The sequence below is a fragment of the Echinops telfairi genome, unplaced genomic scaffold (genome assembly GCF_000313985.2).
Source record: "Echinops telfairi isolate 266 unplaced genomic scaffold, ASM31398v2 ScPeMD7_7421;HRSCAF=8459, whole genome shotgun sequence".
Classification (NCBI taxonomy): domain Eukaryota; kingdom Metazoa; phylum Chordata; class Mammalia; order Afrosoricida; family Tenrecidae; genus Echinops; species Echinops telfairi.
In genome coordinates, this window is record NW_022111321.1 from 17456891 (window position 1) to 17477459 (window position 20569).

Genomic DNA, 20569 nt, shown 5'->3' on the forward strand with positions numbered 1-20569 from the left:
ATAATTAAGATAGCTATTGTTTATGAATTATAAGAATTTTACAGTAAATTGTAAGAATTAAAAAGCAAGTTATTTGTAGCCAGAGATCATATTTTTTCCTCTGTGTTCTCCAAAGCAGCTAGTATTAAGAACTTAATGTAAGTAATCAATGAATATTTTTCAAATGGTTGAGTGATTCCCTGATTTCAGCCAATTAGATATAGCACAAACTCCTGATTTTGTTCAAGATCTGATTTACTTACTGACTATAAAGTAATGAGTTAATATCACTCATTGAAGTCTCATAATTTTGATATCATAATTATGATATCTCATAATTGTGTTTTTACTCTTTGCAGTTGATCAATTCTAACTCACACTGTATGGTTTCTAAGGCTGTAATCATTCCATACGTAGACTACAGCTTTCTCCCATGGAGGGCTTGGTGGGCTTGAACCCCTGACCTTTGATTAGGAGTCAAGAACTTAACCACCGTGCCACCAGGACTTCTTTCCAACCTTCATTGCTACTTGAATTTTATTTTCTTCCCAGAGTTAGGGGAGTTAGAATTTTCCTAAGAATCTATTAACTATAGGTCTGGTTCATAGATGAAAATAGCCAGGCAGCTTTAAGAGTTCAAAAAAACCTATTTTATTATCCCAACTGCCCTACTCACATTTGAAATAGCTGACTGAGTATTTGTTAGAAGAGCTCGAGGGGTAGTGGTTATGTGTTGGGCTGCTATCTGCAAGGTCTGCAGTTCGAATCCCCAGCTCTCCCGGCTTTCTACTTCTGTAAACAGTTACAGTCTTGGAAACTCACAGGGGCAGTTGTATCCTGTCCTGTAGGGTCGCTATAAGCCAGCATTGACTCGGTAGCACTTGTGGCACATTGATTCAGCACCCAGCTGCGAACCACAAGTCCGTGGTTGGAGCCCACCAGCTGCACTGTGGTAAAAAGAAGTAACAACAACCTGTGTTCTATAGTCTGAGACATTAAACTCTGCCTTCCCCACACTCCATGTATTTCTTTTTATTTTATTGTGCTTTAGGTGAAAGTTTACACAAGTTAAAGTCTCCTTTGACGATTTCCACACAGGTTGATCAGTGACATTGGTTGTTTTTCACATTGTGTGTCAGCCTTCTTATTGTACTGCATTCTGCTTGTTCCATTTCAATACTCTAGATTCCCTGCCCTCTTACCTCTCACCTCTGCTTTGGAATACATGTTGACCTTTTGGACTCAATACAGGTTTTTTGTCTTTTCAATAGAGCACCAAGCTAAGGGATAATCTTTATTTTGTGTGTTACTCTGCTTTTCTGTAAAATTGTGATTTCAGGGACATTTTGATTAAATATGTGAAGGACATCTCAGAACAATAATCTTACAGACTCCTTTGGTTCCGTGATCTGGTGAAGCTAGTCATTTTTTTTATGAATATGAGTTTTGTTCGTCAGTTTTGTTCTGCATTTTTCTACCATTCTAAACCAAGATATTCTATTGTGGCCCCAATCAGATTGATTAATGGTGGTAGCTGGGCACCACGTAGTTCTCCTGGTCTCAGTAGTGAGATCATAATTTGTGTATGCTATTAACCTTGTTCCTTCTTTGTGCTTTGGTTATCTTAGTCTTTTGCTTCTGATAAGTAGAAACAAGTAGTTGTATCTCAGATGGGTGCAAAGAAGTTATAAAAAACCCCAAACACTACTCATTTCACTAGTATGCAGGACATGAACTTTGTGAACTGTATAATGCCAGTGAACTGCATGGAAATGTGGAAAACGAATCTCACAAGGTTATTTGGTTCTATCTGAGAAGTGTCTGTGTATGTGCCTGCACAAACATTTCTATCTTTACACTTTGCATGTAGACATGTCTGTCTGTACATATTTAAGTATACACCTGTATATCTATGTGCCTGTACACATACATATATGACCACATACACATTTTGGCCATTATTGGTAGTTTTGCTCAATTATAAGTGTCCATTTCTTTATGTACCTTTTTTTTAACCCTTGAACTCTATTTAGTGACATCATGTAATTTGGTCAAGCTCTGCTTACTAGAACCACATGTGGCACAACTTTCCCAGAACCGTAAATGAATATTTATGACCTTGAGCTTGCTTTTCCCTCCTTTCCTCCTCCCATGAGTAACCACTATTGAACATTCATCTCTTTATATGTCTGTTATTGACTTTTTACAAAACAGGGATGATGATGCCTTTGTCCCTAGGTGCTTGACCTACTTCACTTAGAATAGTGCGGACACGCCTGTCCGTGGTTGGCTGTGTTTCACAGACTCGTCTTGTTCTTGCTGCTTGCACAGGGTTCCCGGGAATGCCCTCACCACATTTTGGTCACTTCATTCATCTGCCGATGGACACTGTGGCGGATTTCATTTCATTGTGAATAAAGTTGGAATGAGCTTGTTTGTGCTTGTTTGTGTCACTGCTCTTAGTTCTGAAGGGAAAACTCTTGGAGTGAGGTCGCGGGTTGCTGCACTGAAGGTGTTCTATTTTGGCTCTTTTGAGGAAGTGTCCTGTCACTTCCCCCAGTGGTTGTACCATTTTACATCCTCACCAGGAATGGATAAAGGTTCCAATCTGTTCACGTTTTCACTCGTTGTTCTGGCTTTTTGTTCGATTTTGTTTTTAATTGGATGCCGTTTTCTCCAGGGTTCAATGGTATCTTGTAGTTTTGATTTGCTTCTCTCTGACCACATAGTGGGTTTCGTGTTGGGCTGTTCACTGAAAGTCGTCAGTTCAAACCCACCAGCCACGCTGCAGGAGAAAGACCAGGCAATCTGCTTCTGCGTTAAATGGCACAGGGGGCCATATCTGACCTCTCTGGCTTCCCTATGGCCGTGAGACAGGTGTCAGACATGCCTTCAGGCTCTAGCCTTTACCTACTCGGACACCAACCGTTCTCCCCATGACACTCTGCTTCTATGCTAGCTTTGCCGCAGCCACACAGAACTCATTAGCAGTCCTCAGAGTTGTGGGTGTGTAGTAGGGAAGCTGACAGGTCATCACAAGCCGGGATCAGTAAATAGTGAGAGTGCAGTTGTTGTTACCCAGCAGCATCTCTCCGCAGCCATCGCCAAGTCTGGTCTTCAACCTTTCAGCCAGGTGGTCCCTTGGCTTCTGCCTCTGTGGGCCAGGAAGCCTTCCTTTCTCTGTCTCACAGTCCAGGATCTCAGCCCTGCCCCTCCTGCTTCATTCCATGTCTCCAGGCCACAGTCTCTGGGGCCTCTGGTTCCAGCCTCTGCCACTTCAGATAGATCTGCAATGTATTCTTTCCATGGCCCCTGCTCTCTCTGCTCTGCTTCAAAGCTGGCTCATCCTTGTACCCAGGGTGTATGGTAACAAAAACTGATTAGTCCCCTCTATTAGTGTTACACGTGCCATGTTTTCAAAGTCCCAACCAATCATTTGATGGGAGTTAGTGACTTGTGTAGAAGAGCAATAGAGATTTCACTCCACCACCGCTTCTGTAAAGAATTACAGCCTCAAAAACTCTGCGAAGCAGTTCTACTTGGTCCCTATAGGGGCTGCTATGAATTAGAATCAACTCGATAGCATGGGTTTCATTTGATTTGGTTTAATGATAAATCTGTCTTGGAGGAAATAGAACCAGGATGCTACTTAGAAGTCAGGATGCTGAGATTTGGTTTAAGTATTTTCAGCCCATCAGGAGAGCCCTTCTTGGAAAATCACATCGTGCTTGAAAAACTAGAGGGGTCACCCAAAAAGAGGAAGATTCTTAAGAGGGATTGTGCCTGCAACAGTGGGCTCAGACGTAGTTGTGAGGGTGACACAGGCCCAGGACAGATGTCCTTCTGTTGCACATTGGAGCGCCACAAGTGTGAGCTGCCTCTTTAGCACCCAACAACAACAGCAATGGCTAATGATCAGGAACATCTTTCCATGTGTTTGTGGACTACTTGGAATTTTTTTGTTTTGTTTTTTTGGTGAAGGCTCTGTTCATGTCCTGTGCCCATTTTGTAAGTAAATTGTTTGTCATTTTGGTTTCAATTGTTGATGTGCTCCATAAAAATTGGAGATAAGGCATTTATTTAAAATGCTGTTTCTTAAGATTCTTTCCCAGTCTCTAGGTTCTCGTTGGATTCTTGATGATGGGTTTTGTAATCATAAGGGGTGTGTGTGTGTGCGCGCGCGCACTGTAGCTGAAGGTAAATTACATGTAGACATGTCTGTCTGTACATATTTAAGTATACACCGGTATATCTACGTGCCTGTACACATACATAGTAAGCAGAGCTTGACCAAATTACATGATGTCACTAAATAGAGTTCAAGGGTTAAAAAAAAGGTACATAAAGAAATGGACACTTATAATTGAGCAAAACTACCAATAATGGCCAAAATGTGTATGTGGTCATAATTTAGCTGAAGGTAAATTACATATTGTCAACAATTACCCTGTTCATTGTAACCCACTTAACAGTACACAATAATTACATATCAAATTAGTTTCCCAGTCAAGGTTTTGTACATTACTTGCTCCTTGACATTGGTGGCAATCCCTGTAATGTGTCAGCTCTCGCCACATTTCCTTCATGTCTGGACTGACTGGCTCATTTTGAATTTTGTTCTGTATCTTACCCATGCCAACCAGGAGCGCCCTTGTGGTCCTGGTCAGCGTGGAGGGTCATGGTCGCAGGCACCCTCTCGTTCTTCAGGGTCGCAGGCTCAGGAGGCCGTGATTTGCATGGGCCACTGCTCCTTGGGACACAGGCTTCCTTGAGGCCTCAGTTTTCGTCATTCTCCTGTGCTCCTTGGCACAAACATGACTAGGTGCTTCTTAGGTGGCCACCTGCAAGCTTTTGGGGTCTCAGACGCTGCTCACCAAACTAGGATGTGGACCGTGAACTTTATGAATTGTTGGCCTGAGTGTAAGGAAATAGATCAGTGGGAGGCCTTTCATTGTAAGCAGCCCGCTGCCATCAAGCTGATTCCAACTCATAGGCACCGTACACGGGGTTCTTCTGGGCCATCGGTTCTCAACCTTCCTCATGCTGCAACCCTTGAATACAGTTCCTCGTGTGCTGACCCCTCAGCCATCAAATTATTTTCATTGCTACTTCATTACTGTAATTTTGCTACTATTATGAATCGGGTGACCCCTGTGAAAGGGTCCTTCGACCCCCAAAGGGGTCGCGACCCACAGGTTGAGAACCGCTGTGCTGAGGTAAACCTCAGATTTCTTTTGTGGAGTGGCTGAAGAAGATGAATCGCTGGCCTGTGGTTAGCAGTCCATTAACTAACAAACCGCACCACCAGGGCTCCTTACACGTTACGAAGGGAGCCAAAATAGAGCTCTTTCGAGTTTTGAGTGGAAAAAGTAATGAAACTGGAGTAAGCTTACAGGTAAATATTGGAGGTCTTCATGGTACTGTGATTAGCAGTTCAAACCAGCCAGCCATGCAGGAAAACGATGAGGCTGCCTGCTCCAAAGATGAGCAGTTTGGGAAATTCTGTATAGGGTTGCTACAAGCACTCTTCCACTCAGTGGCCATGGATTTGGGGGAGGATTGTTATGAAAAGAGCCTGTACGGCTGGTGGTGCAAAGCGAGCAGAGGCCGGGAGGAAAGATGTGGCTCTCCGTTCCCAGAGAGACCATAGACTCTGGGAAAGAAACCCTATGGGGTGGGTCTACCCTGTCATCAATTACCCTGTTCATTGTAACCCACTTAACAGTACACAAAAACAGCATTATTTATGATACTGTGTATTTCGTACAATGGATTATTGTTTTACCGGCAATACACAGCTATCACGTGCTTTTAGAATTGGTGTTATTTGGGGAGTGAATACATTTTTGTAAGCCTGGTGTAAAGCTGAGACTTTGGAATATACAAACTGAGTTATAAGCCTGACTCTGTCATTTACTAATTTTATAATCTTGAAGTCAGTGGATCCTATTCTCTCACTTCCTTAATTCTTAATATTCAGACTTAATGTTTCCTACTCTATTGGGTGTTAAGTGGTATCTCACAGTGGTCTTAATTTACATGTCTATGATTATTAATGAGCTTGAACTTCAGATGAAACCACTGACAGAATACGTGGGACCGAATGGGGAGAGGGGACAAACTGCTGTATTTTAAAACTGCCCTCCTGTCACTATAGATAAGCATAGTTTGGCATATGGCCTGCCCCTGTATAGGAGGTTATTATTAAAATATAATTATTGCTCCAATAACTAACAGTCATGAATTCCCATCTTAATTCTCAATAATACTGTTTTAAAAATATAGATAGTTTATTCTATGACCTTCATTAGTGTTTTTACTTCAAAGTCTGTAGTGTATGTATATGTTCACAAACATCAAGTAGCATGTTCTCATTAAAAGAGTTACTCTCATGACAAACAGGAGCCCTACATTGGAAGAAGGAAGCCAAAGTACAACTATTTCTAGTTTGAGTGAAAAGAGTAAAGAAGAAACTGGAATAAGTTTACAGGTAACTATCTGAGTCCCTGTTATTTAAGATAATAGTGTTATATAATATCATGTAGACATCCTTTGATTTTAAAACTGAAATCACATATTGGGCACAGCGTCTTATGTTTAAATGCATGCAGGGTTTGCAGGCAGGCCTTGGAATAGCTGCACAACCCAGAGTTTTAATTCTGACTCTGACTTTGCACTTGGTCTGCAACCAAGCCAATGCCCCCTTTCTAACCTGGAGTTCCTCTTCCGGAGATGATACTGTGTCTTTCTTGCCATATCACCTTGGTCATGTTCTTTAACTAGTACTTAAGATTCATAATTATGTGTATTTATTTTCAGGCACATTTCAGGGAAAGTTGCTTCTGCTAGAAATTTCATCATGCCTGATACCAAGTTGACCCCCAACACTGGCGTTTTTACTTGGTCCTTTGGTTATCATATTCTTCTACAATAATAATTTTAGCTTCTCCGCCTTTGTTTCCAGCTCACCTCCTACTTCTTGGGGAACATAGTAACCATAAATCAGATCTCATACATGCCCTACTATCAGACAGACATCGCCCTGCTCCTCCCAATCTGTCTTCCCTCTTGTTAAAAGCAGAGCAGTGATTTTTCCATGGATGTAATGTTAGTTCTTCCTGTGCTTTGTTTTATTTCTACTCTATCTCAGAAACATTACATTTGTTATTATGCCATCCTCCCTCGCAACTTATTCTTCTCATGATTGTAAACATTTTCAAACGAGTCCCATTAAAAACATTCCCCTCCCCATAGACACATAAGTCCTTTCCTCTTATGCCTCCAGTTGGGTCTCACCGTGACTTCAACTAACTCCCCGTTTGAGACGAGGTATGAGGCAGAGTGATCCTTGACAATCAGTCTACTTCTGTTCCTATCACTCCTCTGCTGAAGATTCTCGATGGCTTCCCAAGTGAACATACTTGAAAGTTTTCTACATGTCTTGCACTTTTAAAGCATCACCTTTTGACTTGGGAGTTACATGTTGGAGTAATATGATTTCAAGTTTGCTAAAGTGTTATTCCCCCCTCCCCCTTTGTTTCCACGGCTCAGGATCTTCTCCTAGAGATCTACAGAAGCATAGGAGAGCCAGATAGCCTGTATGGTTGTGGTGGAGGAAAAGTGTTACAACCACTCACTCGGTAATTTGCATTTTTCTAGATACTGGTATAGATCAGTGGTTCTCAACCTATGGGTTACGGCCCCTTTGGGGTTGAACGATCCTTTCACAGGGGTCACCCAATTCATAACAGTTACAGTTATGAAGTAGCAACAAAAATAAATTTATGGTTGGGGGGTCACCACAACATGAGGAACTGTATTAAGGGGTCACGGCATTAGGAAGGTTGAGAACCACTGGTATAGATGATTCTGTATACGAAGGAATTAATGCCTGTAGAACTCAAAGGCATTTGAAAAATCTTTTCTTCTAGAATACGAACATATGAACATGAGGCAATGTGGGGTAAAGCTCTGATAACATATGACCTTGAGACAGCAATTAGCTCATCCACTCGCCAGGCCGGAATTATTCAGGTACCTTCTCTGCTTTTGTAAATCCATCCTTAGTGGGAATCTGAGACTGTTTACACAGGGATGCACGCCAGAGATGTGGTTGCTTTTCAGGCATTGGCTCGGCAGGGCACACAGAAAGGTTGCCGAGAGCCTTGGCAGGAGAGATAAAGTGTAAGTGCTGATCACAGTCTTGTTAGCTAACAGTAGGTGACATTCCTTTCATGACAGTGTGGGCACCAGGTGCCAAGGTGCTGAGGACTTTGCCTGGAAAATAGAATTCAGTTTCTCATAATTTATAATATTGTCAGTCCCAGGAGCTGTCAATTCTGTCACTAGCTAATAGCATACGCCATAATCATTACTCTGTCAAATATAACACATTAACACGTTTGCGTTCTATTTACAAGAGGGCTTCAAAAGGTTTCTTAAAATCCTGTCATCTGTCAGTTCAATACTTCCATGAAGCACCCTTGTATACATGTTGGGGGAAACATACTAGACAATATTTTGGGATCTTGAACAAAATTCTAAACTTGATTTTTTTCCCAGTTACTTTTTATGTTGGATTGCCAGTGTTTATTTCTCTAGTTTTCTCTTCATAAAAATCCTTCTGCGCAGGCCCTGCAGAATCTGGGACTCTGCCACATTCTCTCCACCTACTTAAGAGGATTAGATCATGAAAATAAAGAGTCGTGTGCTGAGCTTCAGGAACTGCATTACCAAGCTGCGTGGAGGAACATGCAGTGGGACCACTGCAGTTCGGTCAAGTAAGAGGAAATCTGACATTTGTTTTATCAACAGACAAATTCCTACCTTCCCTAGTTGTAAAAAACACGCCTTTTATCTTGCTTTGTAATTGTCACAGGAATTGTGTTTTTATCTGTTACAGATGCTGCAAGCTACAGGTAGGCCTAACGGCTTAATTTAATAAAGTAGCACTGAATAGTTAATACACCTCAGTGTGAATTCATATTCTGCCTCCAGTAGGGAAACTCCACCCCCCACTTAAGATATTTTTGGAAGTAGAAACCTGCCCGAGCTTTTCTGCTTGTTGGACTCGGGACTCCAAAGGAAAATAGCGGCATTCTTTTTCTGGCTGCCTGCTGCAAACATTTCGTTAGTCTGAACGCTTATTGGCTGATAGTACACAACGGACCGCTTATCTTTATGAAATAACTTATTTGTGTATATATACAGACAGTAACTGCTACTCAGTAGCACAGAAAGGTCATCTGTAAGATCACCACATTTTCTGAATGGAAAGCCTAAGATCTAGTCTTAACAGATGATCTCATATTTATGAAGTATTTTGATGGTATAAACAAAAAGTTAAATCATGTTTAATTATATATTAATTACCTTTAATGAAAAAATATTCCCATTAATCAAAATTATTAGATTTCAGTAAGACCTCTGCCTTTCAGATTTCAGTAAGATCGTTGTGAGATATGCGCACATATTTTTAAAACATTTTGCTATGTGAGCTGGTTCCTGCTTACCCCTGTGTAAGCCCCTACATGCCCTTCTTCCCTCTGAATGCTATCTTTCAGCCATCCTTGTCTGTGTTGTTGTTTTCCATTAGAGCAAGCTGTTGTTCCTGACTAAAGGCCTTGGGTGTTTCTCCTGCTTTCTTTCCCAGTTCCCTTGTGGATGACTCTTTGTCAGTGAAGCTAAAGTTTAGTAGTGCCACCTTCTCAGAGAGGCTGTTTCTGCTCACCGTCTGTATGATAGCCTCCCATTTGTTCTGTTTGGTTACCCCGTTTTCCTTCTCTGCATGTCCATTGTCATCTTCTGAAAAATGTGTTGCCTCTTTCCCAACCAGAACATAAACATAGTGAGTGAGAACCCTGGGACCGGATCTGTTTGTCTACTTATAGTTCCCCATAATCTAGAACAGCGGTTCTTAACCTGTGGGTCACAACCCCTTTGGGAGTCGAACGACCCTTTCACAGGAGTCGCCGGATTCATAACAGTAGCAAAATTCCAGTTATGAAGTAGCAACGAAAATAATTTTATGGTTGGGCGGTCACCATAACATGAGGAACTGTATTAAAGAGTCGCGGCATTAGGAAGGTTGAAAACCACTGATCTAGAACCTGTTTCTTAGTTCCTGGTACATAGTAGGTGGTCATTGAATCAATAAGAATATGCCATATTTAGGAGCAATCAAAATATCTAGGAAATTTCCTTCTTTTCTGGAAGGGACCCACGACCCACAGAATATCTCTGAATTTGTTACCCAACGTTTCTAGTGATGGGGGCAGTCTTATAAAAAAATACTTAATTTTGCCTCTTGGTAAACTATTTGCACATGCATATGTTAGGATCTCTGTTTTTCAATACCTTTTTTATCTTTTTTAATTATCTCACAGCAAAGGAATTGAAGGAACCAGCTACCACGAATCCTTGTACAGCGCTCTGCAGTCTCTAAGAGACAGAGAGTTTTCCACCTTTTATGAAAGTCTGAAACATGCCAGGTATTGTTAAAACCAAGGTGCATTTTGTTTTAGTGCCTAATGTCTTGTTTTCTTTTCTTAAAACTTGATGGCTAATTCCAGTGTAATGCGTTTGCATTGGTTAAAGAATGAGCAGGAGCTGTCTAGCCAGCACGTTTCCCTGCCCTCCCCTCAGAAATACTTCCTTTGGGTCACCAGGTCAGTTTCCCTTTGACCTCTGAAGAAAGTCCTCCATTCTTTTCCTGGGCCAGTTTCCTGAATCTTTTCATTTGTCTCCTATGTTGAATCATTGATGACATTGACTTCTCTTCACGTTGTCAGCGTAATGTATAAAATAGCAGTGAATAGTCAACCCCTAGAGGAGATGAGATAATGTGTCAGGATATTTTACCGCTAGTGACTTCATGTTGCTTTGGGTTTGTCAGTAGTTAGTGACTTAATAAGTCCACTGTTTTATTTCAGAACAATGTTTGCTACCATTTAAGTGCTCACTGTGGCCAGCCACTGTTAGGTCCTTTCCATATGTATTTTTATATCTTCCCAAGAACTCTGAAAGTGAGAAACCATAGACCCGTAGAAATCCAGTAATGCGCTCACTGCAAGTCACACAGCCAGTGAATGGTGAAACTGTGATGTAGACCTAGTTTTGTGTGATTCTAAGGCCTGATTTGTGTCCACTGGGTTACAGTGTTATTTTGGAATGTTCATTGTTTCTGGATCAACCGCAAACCCTCTATAATGAGTCATCTTTAACAGAAAATTTGAACGTGTATCTCCCTACAAGCCCCATCTTTGTTTTCATCGTCTTTTCTTTTCTGCCACTAGAGTGAAAGAAGTGGAAGAATTGTGTAAGGGCAGCCTTGAGTCTGTATATTCACTCTACCCAACTCTAAGCAGATTGCAGGCCATCGGTGAGCTGGAGAACATTGGAGAGCTTTTCTCAAGGTACGTGATCCATCCAACCTAACTAATCCTAACAATGTGCAGCTTTTCTGTTAAAACACACAAGCCAAAAAAAATTAGTTGATTCAGATTCATAGTCACCCTTATGGACAGAGTAGAACTGCTCCCTGAGGTTTCTGAAGCTGTAAGTGAGCTTGAACTGCTAATCTTGCAGTTAGCAGCTCAGCACTTAACCTGTTGAGCTACAGGGCTACTTTCTGTTGCAATGCTTTAAAACACAAAACCTGTGTAGAAACCAACTGTTCACTTCCTCGATGAGAATAAAAACTGATTAACCTAGTGGTCTGTGTGTGTTCTTATTAAAACTTCTTTTTTGAAACATTCATTGTAAAAAATTGGTTCTAAAAATCAGCCTAAGTGTGTGTTTTCCCTTGCTTCAGCCCAAGATGGTAAATCTTTTTTTTTTTTTGGCACTGCACATTGTCCCCTACTCTGTTTTATGCATTGCATGTAGGTCATGTGGACCATTCGTTATCTTGTTTCTTTTATTCCTTAGTGTCTTTTCCTGGTGACTGGTAGTTACGTAAATATTTGCTGTAGCTTTTCTCAGTAAATGGCAGTTTGAGGGAGGTATTAAGGCGAGAGGGCTTGTTAAAATGGTGAGATGAAAGTGATCCAGTGATACAGGAAAATGAGTGAGACCAGTTAGGTTGCTACAGGTCCAAGTTCTTACTTAGGTACCTTGAGAAAGTCACTTTGCTTCTTATTCATTTTTAAAATAAAAGACTTATTTTGAGACTCCCTAGAGGATCTGTCTTTCCTGCTATTTTGAGTCATTATTATAAGAGGAAAGGGGCATACCGTATATACTTGTGTATAAGCCGAGTTTTTCAGCACATTTTAATGCAGTTTTTGTGGTAAAATTTGGTGCCTTGGCTGATATTTGGGTTGGCTTATACTCAAGTATATAAAGAAAATTACTCAGGACACAATACGGATATGCAAAAATCCATTTTGGAATATTCTTTGAAGGAAAGGAAGAGAAAGACATTTGGATGTAAAAAAATGTTTTTGTTTTTCTCAAAATTGTGTAGGAGAAGAAAAGCCACTGATGAACTGATAGGGCCGGAGAAGAAAGAGCCAAAGTACTTTCTACTTTCAGTGATGATCGCATTGGCAGCTCTGACTGCCAGAAATCCAGGTCTTTCCTTTGAATCGCATATTTTTTTAAACTGAGAAAGAGTTTAGAAGACCTCAAGAAATCCCTAAAGACTCATGCCCACTCTTTCTCGGATGGGGAAACAAGGGAAGGTTTGATGAACTGCTGAACCAGTCCTTATGTTTTAGGCCATGGATCCCAAAGTTCTCTTGGGACTTCTAGGGCTCCCTAAGATCTGTTCAGGAGGTCTGCGGAAGCTTCTGTATAAATTACACCAACATGTAATTTAATTTAATTTAATTTTTAACTTTCATCAGATTCAGTGAGGAGTCAGAGAAGGAGACCCATAATTATATGAGAAAGCCGTTAACATGGCCTTCCTGTTCCAAATACTTAGCCGTGTGAAGCTGGACTGTCTTAGTACATTTCAGTGAAACAGCATCTTATCACAGACTGAATCCTAGATACATGGGAATCCAGCTACTTTCTATTCTGAGATTTGTAAATGTAGTAGGCTTGAATCAGATCCTGGGAAAAATGGAATGAAAAAGATAATGGAATTTTTCCATAAACTTAAAAAAATTCCTTCATATAACGTGTTGCCATTCTTTTTATTGATTTTCATTTGGAGAGACCAGTTGTTTTTTTGTTGTTTTGTTTAACTAAAAGTTAATTTTATTTTCACGTGTCACAAACAAAAATCGTTTTGTTCTGCTTTTTGTCCACTACTCCACTCCAAAAAACGATTCTCTTTTTGAGAGAAAGGGGCAGCAGGTCTTCCATGTTGTGCTGTTGGAAACATCCAGAGTCGCAGCACCAGATCTCCGGGTGAAGGGGTACGAGGAAGAGGAAAGCGATACAAAGAGGCTGTGCTCTGCCTTTATCTGTCTGGTCAAGTCATTCCTGGCCGAGTGGGCACCATCATAGGACGGGCTGGGGGCCCGCATCATTGGCATATGGCCCCCATGGGTGGCCTCATTCCAGGAGCGGATCCCACTGGCATCATTCCAGGAGGAGGAGGGCCCATCATTGGCATCATGGGTGGTCCCCCCATGTGGGGTGCCGGCATCATACCAGGGCTAGGAGGACCCGAGAGAGTGGGGGGAGGTGGGATCATCGCCCCTGCTGGGGAGGAGCAGAGAATGGAGTCGGAGGTATCTTTCCTTGTTGAAATGCAGCCGTTGTTTTGTCAATCAGGCTCTGAGCATGCTCTTCCATCCATTTCTGATAGTAGTCTTTCACATTCTCTTTGTGTTTCCTACCACTGCACTGTGTCTTTCTCACAGATGGAGAGTCATGGGTGAGGTATGTATCGCAGCAGTCACAATAAAACTTGGGCATGTTGCTTGACCGACTGTTTGCTACTCCATTCGGCGCCGCCCGAGACCAGTTGTTTTTTCATTGAAGGTGTTATTTTTTATTTACATAGGAGGCTTACTGTTATTTAAATGAATTGGTACATTTTAGATGGTTCTGTTTGAATGTCTAGTAAGATAAATTAACCAGCGTAGCTCTTTAGGCAATCCAATAGTTCGGAGGGTGTAAAGGCTTCCCAAAACTAAAAGGAGGAGGACGCCTGCTGGAGGAATCACAGTTTGCCTTCCTATGAATCTGCGTTCCTGTTGCCTTCTCCTTTGAGCAATGAAGAGTACTTTGGTTTCCCTAGAGCCACCTCCTCCTTATCTTATGTCTCCTGTCTGCTTCCACATGCATGGAAAGGCTGGATTGTATTACTAATGTAATGTAAATGGTTAGTTTGAATCTTTGGAAGGCATGCTGTTCACATGAAACTGTGTGTGTACATTTTCTCTTTCATTAGTAAATACGGTGGTAAAATGAACCCTCTACCAGTCATCAGCTTTTCCTTCCCGAGAGGAAGATTTCTTTGCACTGCAATTATTCATAGTCTTCCTCTGCACCTGCGGGGCACAGTAGAGAGTTAATGAGTGTATTCCCTTGCCAACTCATCCTCTTAATAAAGGAGGACTAAAGGGATAGCCACTTTTTTTTTTCTTAATAGTTTTTTAAAAAATCTTTTTATTAGGGACTCATACAACTCTTTATCACAATCCATACAGACATCAATTGTGTAAAGCGCATTTGTACATTCATTGCCCTCATCATTCTCAAAACATTTCCTCTCCACTTAAGCCCCCGCATTAGGTCCTCATTTATCCCCTCCCTCATGAGCCCTTGATGAATTATAAATTGTTATTTTGTCATACCTTGCCCTGTCCAACGTCTCCCTTCACCCACTTTTCGGTTGTCCGTCCCCCAGGGAGGTGGTCACATATAGTTCCTTATAATCGGTCTTAATAGCTTTATTGATTTAAAATTCATCTATCATACAATATAGACATTTTTTATTCACTTTATAAGTGAGCATAGTCTCACCTCACCTGTTTAGAAGGGATGCTTTTTCGAAGGTCAAGCAGTATTTTTTAGGAAATCTTGAAAAATATCCCTTATCCATGGCCTTTTACTGATCTCAGAGATCTGACCGTACAGCACTTTGTAGTTTCTAAGATTTGGTCCGAATTTAGGATTACTTAGACATTTCCATTTTGTTACTTTAAAACCTTATTTGTAAGGTAAACAAGTGGCCATCTAGCTTGGAAGCAACAAAGCCCACATGGAGGAAGCACACCAGCCTGTGTGATCCCGAAATGTCAGGTATCAGGCATCAAAGAACAAAAAATCTTATTGTGAATGAGAGGGAGTGCGGAATGCAGACCGAAAGCCCATGTATAGGCATCTGGACATCCCCTTATGGAAGGGTCGCCGGGAGGAGACAAGCCAGTCAGGGTGCAATATAGCACCAATGAAACATACACTTTCCTCTAGTTCCTAAATGCTTCCTCCCTGCCCACTATCATGACCCCCTACCTTACAAATCCGGCTAGACCAGAGGATGTACACTGGTACAGATAGGAACTGGAAACACAGGGAATCCAGGACAGATGATCCCTTCAGGACCAGTTGTGAGAGTGGCGATACCGGGAGGGTGGGGTGGAAAAGGGGAACCAATTATAGGGATCTATATATAACCTCCTCCCTGGGGGACGAACAACAGAAAAGTGGGTGAAGGGAGACGTCGGACAGTGTAAGATATGACAAACTAATAATTTATAAATTATCAAGGGTTCATGAGGGAAGGGGGAGCAGGGAGGGTAGGGGAAAATGAGGAGTTGATGCTAGGGGCTTACGTGAAGAGCAAATGTTTTGAGAATGATGAGGGTAATGAATGTACAAATGTGCTTTATACAATTAATGTATGTATGCACTGCGGTAAGAGTTGTATGAGCCCCCAATAAAGTGATTTTTAAAAACCAAACTCATTTGTATTATAAAGTTTCAGAGCCCACACGATAGCGTTCTGTATTTTCATTTTTCCTGCTGACGTGAGCATGTGCTTTGGCTTTCAGGTCACTCGCCGAGCGGCAGCTCTCGGAAGTGTACGGTAAGTGGCAGAAGCACTCGCAGCTCCTGAAGGACAGTGATTTTCGCTTCCAGGAGCCCATCATGGCTCTGCGCACAGTCGTTTTGGAGCTCCTGACGGAAAAGGCAATGGAGAGCGCCCAGAGGCAGTGTTTTAAAGACATCCTCACCAAGCACCTTGTACAGCTGTCCACACTGGCCCGAACATTCCAGAATACCCAGGTACTAGGATTCAAGACTGTGTCTTATTGCGGGACTTCCCTCTTTTTACTCAGAAAACAAGAAAGCGTGCTTTAGAAATATTGAGAGACAGAGATCATTATTAAGCTGTTGTATGGCATAATTGTCTACGAATTCTCGTTTTGGAGTTAGATAAATGGGTTTAAGTCTTGGGCAAGGCATTTATTTTCTTTAAATCAATTTCATGATTACAAAATGAGAAGATATGTAACTCAGTATATGGATAACCAGCCAGTGAGTGTATGTGTGTGTGTGTGTGTGTATGTGTGCGTGTAGACAGACTGGTTTGTGGGGTGGGGATAGAAAGCAGGCAGAGAAATACTCAGCATAGTTCTTGAAAAATAGTAAGTTCGTAACCTAAATAACCAGAAACCTATTGCCGACAAACTTATTCTGACTCGTAGCAACCCCAAGCCTACGTAGACATTCTGAGGTTAAAATTCTCTGGGTACAGACGACCTTGCTTGTAGGTTTGACCTGCAAACCTTGTGGTTGGCATTTCAGTGTTTACCTGACGGTGCTGTGCTGTTGTCGTTAATATCACTGGTGCTACTAGTTATAGTGTTGATTCCCACGTTTCATTTTTATTCCAGCTCCCTGAAAGGGCTATATTTCAAATTAAGCAGTATAATTCAACAAGTTGTGGAGTCTCTGAGTGGCAGTTGGAGGAAGCGCAAGTATTCTGGGCGAAGAAGGAACAGAGTCTTGCTCTGAGTATTCTCAAGCAAATGATCAAGAAATTGGGTGACAGTTGTACAGAGGTTATTTTTGTTTAATTGTTATTGAATAAATTAATGTTGCGCTGCTGTGGATAATATCTCTATGCTATATCATATTAAAGGCTGAAAATCACTGATCATTGAACAAGAAGTTGTAAAAGGAGTCGTAAAAATTAATGCTTGTAAAAGGAGTTTAGAAAGTGTCCATTTTCCTACTCGCAGTAATTCTCATCCATTGTATACTGATAGATTTGATCATGTGGTCCATTGTTGACTACTTTTCACTTTCAAAGAGGGTATGTGGGAAACAAATACGAAACAGCCACTGTAAATTTGACAGTGCAGATCAGAAAACTGAAGAGTAAAACATGAGAGGACAGAAATTTAAAAAAAGAAGGAAGTTGGGACAACTTAGTCAAATCTTTGAAAATCGTACATTCAGTCGTTTCTCTAACATTACCCATCAATTGCTGCTAACTTGTACAGCTACTGTAATTCTGTTACCAGTATTCAATGGATACAGTAGAGGCACTTTCAAAAGCAATCGCGGGTTCAAAGGTTTGACCATGGTAGTGGGGTTTCTGTGACTTACACTGTTTAGGGACTATCAACTGAGTCTACTTCTGGATGTTGGGAACGTTCATGACAATCTTCTTTATTAAAGATTACTTATTATACCAAAGTACTGGGAGCTAACATGTAATAATTATTGCTTCACAGTTTGGAACCTGGAGTCAAGCTAGCTACACGTACCTATCCTCTCTGCCACCTAAGTTTTCTAGTCTGAGGATCATATTGGAAGTCTGTTCAGAGGGTTCTGTTCAGGATTAGCTAAGTAAATATACATGAAGTCATGAGAAAGGGGCTGACATATATAAGTGCTCAATAGCTGTAATAATAAAAGCAGCAGTATGAGATAATTACATGCATTCTAGGAAAAATTTTAAAGGTGTCTGGTGAAAGCTGATGAGGGAAAAACGTTTTAGCCTTTTGTCCTTGGAGGACCTTTTGTAAACCTCTGATAATGAATGAATTATATTTTGAATTTCTGCTTTTCTTATACTGAAGGAACCCACCCTCAAACTGCTGTACACGGAATGCTTGAGGGTTTGTGGCAACTGGTTAGCAGAAACTTGCTTAGAAAGCCCCTCAGTCATCATGCAGACCTATCTGGAAAAGGTAAGACTTTGTTTTGTTCACGCCCAGCACAGCAGCAGCTAACAACAGCAACAGCATTCATTTGTACCCTAAACACTTGTGTAAATAAGTAGGGCTTGGGCCTTAGTACTTCAACCATTTCTACTTTCCTTTTTCTCCCTTGTATCCATTTAGCTTAACTAATTTTGGAAATTGCCACAAGAAAAGCACAATCTGATTTTATTATTATTATATATATGGTTTTATTTTTTATTTTTAAAAATTATAAAACATGTTGGGGGGGGGTTAAAATTTTTATATTATATTCATTTATTTTTTGTTTGTTTGCCAATGCCTTTAGATTTCAAAGAGCCTTTGCCCTGAGATAATATTTAGCTTTATACCAAATATCTAAACTTAAACCAACAATACCCCCGGAAGTCTTCTTCACACGGAGCAATGGGTTAGTTCATTTAGGAAAGAAGATTCGCCTGGGCATTATGCTCTTATAAGAACTGTTAATATCAGAGCAAATTGACAAGAGCATCTCAAAACATTAGTTGGTACCTTAGGGGAATGAGTTTATGTTAATTAGGAGGGAACAATGCCATTACTGTCACATGCAAGTAAAATTTTGCTGAAGATGATTGATGGGTAGCTGCCAGAAATTCAAGTGGGTTTCAGAAGAAGACGTGAAAGAGGGATCATTGCTGACATCAGAGAATACCAGAGAAAGCAGAAAATACCAGAAACATGTTTCTTTCCATTTTGTTGACTATGTAAAGGCATTTGTCTGTGTGGATCTTACCAAACTATGGATAGCATTTCAAGGAATGAGCATTCTAAACGACTTGTGCTCATTCAGAACGTGTACATAGACCAAGAAGCAGTTGTGCAAACAGAACACGGGGACACTGCATAGTTTATCACCAGGAAAGGTGTGCGTCAGGGTTGTATCTTTTCATCATCCCTATTTCATCTGTATGCTGAGCAAACCATCAGAGAAGCTGGATTGTGTGTCGAAGATGCCATCAGAATTGGAAGAAGGTTCATCAACAGTGGGTTCAAACATAACAGTTTGGAGGCCGGGCCAGGACTGGGCGGTGTTTGGTTCTGAGTTGGAACCAACTTGGTAGCACCTAACACCAGCCGGAAGGAACCACTCAGCAAAGGAGAGAGATGGTCGGGTCGCACCAGGTCAGGAATAAAAGCAGTGTCACTGAATTGCACATGTGATGACTGTTGAATTGGTTGGTGTTTTACTGTGTATATTCTCGACAACAACAGGATCAGCATGATTAAAGAAAAATAATTTCAAGTTCCTTTTGCGTGTTGCACCGACCTTCACAACTATCAGTGGGAGAAAGATGGGGCTTTCTGCTCTGTTGAGAGTTAGTCTTGGAAACTCATGGGCAGTTGGTTCTGCCAGGCCCTACAGGGTTGCTGTGAGTTTGGTTTTTATAGTTACTAACTCATTTGGTATTTTGTCACAAAGTCATTCGGAAAAATTGACAAAATACTGTACTTCATATATATTCCAGGTTATCCATATCTGTATACACATAGATTCTAAAACTTCAGTGAGAATGACTTTGATCTGAGTGACTCTGTTTTGTGTTTGTAAAAATAAAAATGGGTTGTGTTTTCTTGAAGGCAGTGGAAGTTGTTGGAAATTACGATGGAGGAAGCAGTGATGAGCTGAGAAATGGAAAAACAAAGGCGTTTCTCTCGTTAGCACGGTTCTCAGATACTCAGTACCAGAGAATTGAAAACTATATGAAGTCATCCGAATTTGAAAACAAACAAGCTCTTCTGAGGAAGGCTAAAGAGGAAGTGGGCCTCCTCAGGGAACATAAAATTCAGACCAACAGGTACCTGCATGTCTAGGAGGGGCAAATTCTGATGCTCACCAGTTATGTGGAAGTTGTGACTCATAATTTAGAGCACTAGAACTTGTAAGCACATATTACCTTGGCTGCACAATGCTTAATCAAAACTTAATTAGTGAGACACTGACATGCTCTCTTTTCTAAAGAATCTATATTCTGGTTCTCAATTTATTATAGAATCTTTAAGTAGCTTTGGGTATTTGGGGGGGGGTTTGTTTATTATTTGGTATCAGGTTCAAAAGCATGGCAAAATTAAATACGAAAAAATTAACTCCTGATGTAATTAAATCTCCTTATGTAAACCGTCCCGTGGACTCTGTTTACTGTAATAAGAGGTGAAGATAACCAAAATAGAGCCCACTTTGACTTCATTGCCTAGGATGGCTGTGAATTAGACAATTTAGGAAAACAAAATTAAATGTGCCATTATGATCCTTAGAATTTGCTTTTCCATCGCAGGCAGATTACCCGATATGTAGGATAAGCGTGCATTTACTGGTACTTACTTACAAATCTTTAGGGAAATTTTTTTTAATTAATCATTTTATTAGGGGCTCATACAGCTTATCACAGTCTGTACATACGTCATCTGTGTCCAGCACTTTAGTACATATGTTGATTTCATCATTCTTACGA

At 40.9% G+C, this 20569-nt stretch overlaps 1 protein-coding gene and 1 pseudogene across 1 annotated transcript in view; one reads left to right on the top strand and one right to left on the bottom strand.

The window, feature by feature from the left end:
* Positions 1–20569, top strand: part of ATM (ATM serine/threonine kinase) — a 106409-nt gene that overhangs the window by 62183 nt on the left and 23657 nt on the right. Inside the window, exons 33-42 of the mRNA XM_045297739.1 lie at positions 6382–6469; positions 7531–7619; positions 7911–8013; positions 8611–8759; positions 10365–10469; positions 11274–11393; positions 15936–16170; positions 16782–16949; positions 17976–18086; positions 19698–19915. Coding sequence (XP_045153674.1) covers positions 6382–6469; positions 7531–7619; positions 7911–8013; positions 8611–8759; positions 10365–10469; positions 11274–11393; positions 15936–16170; positions 16782–16949; positions 17976–18086; positions 19698–19915 — 1386 coding nt within the window. The remainder of the gene's footprint in view (positions 1–6381; positions 6470–7530; positions 7620–7910; positions 8014–8610; positions 8760–10364; positions 10470–11273; positions 11394–15935; positions 16171–16781; positions 16950–17975; positions 18087–19697; positions 19916–20569) is intronic.
* On the bottom strand, positions 13391–13851 carry LOC101648883 (annotated as a pseudogene).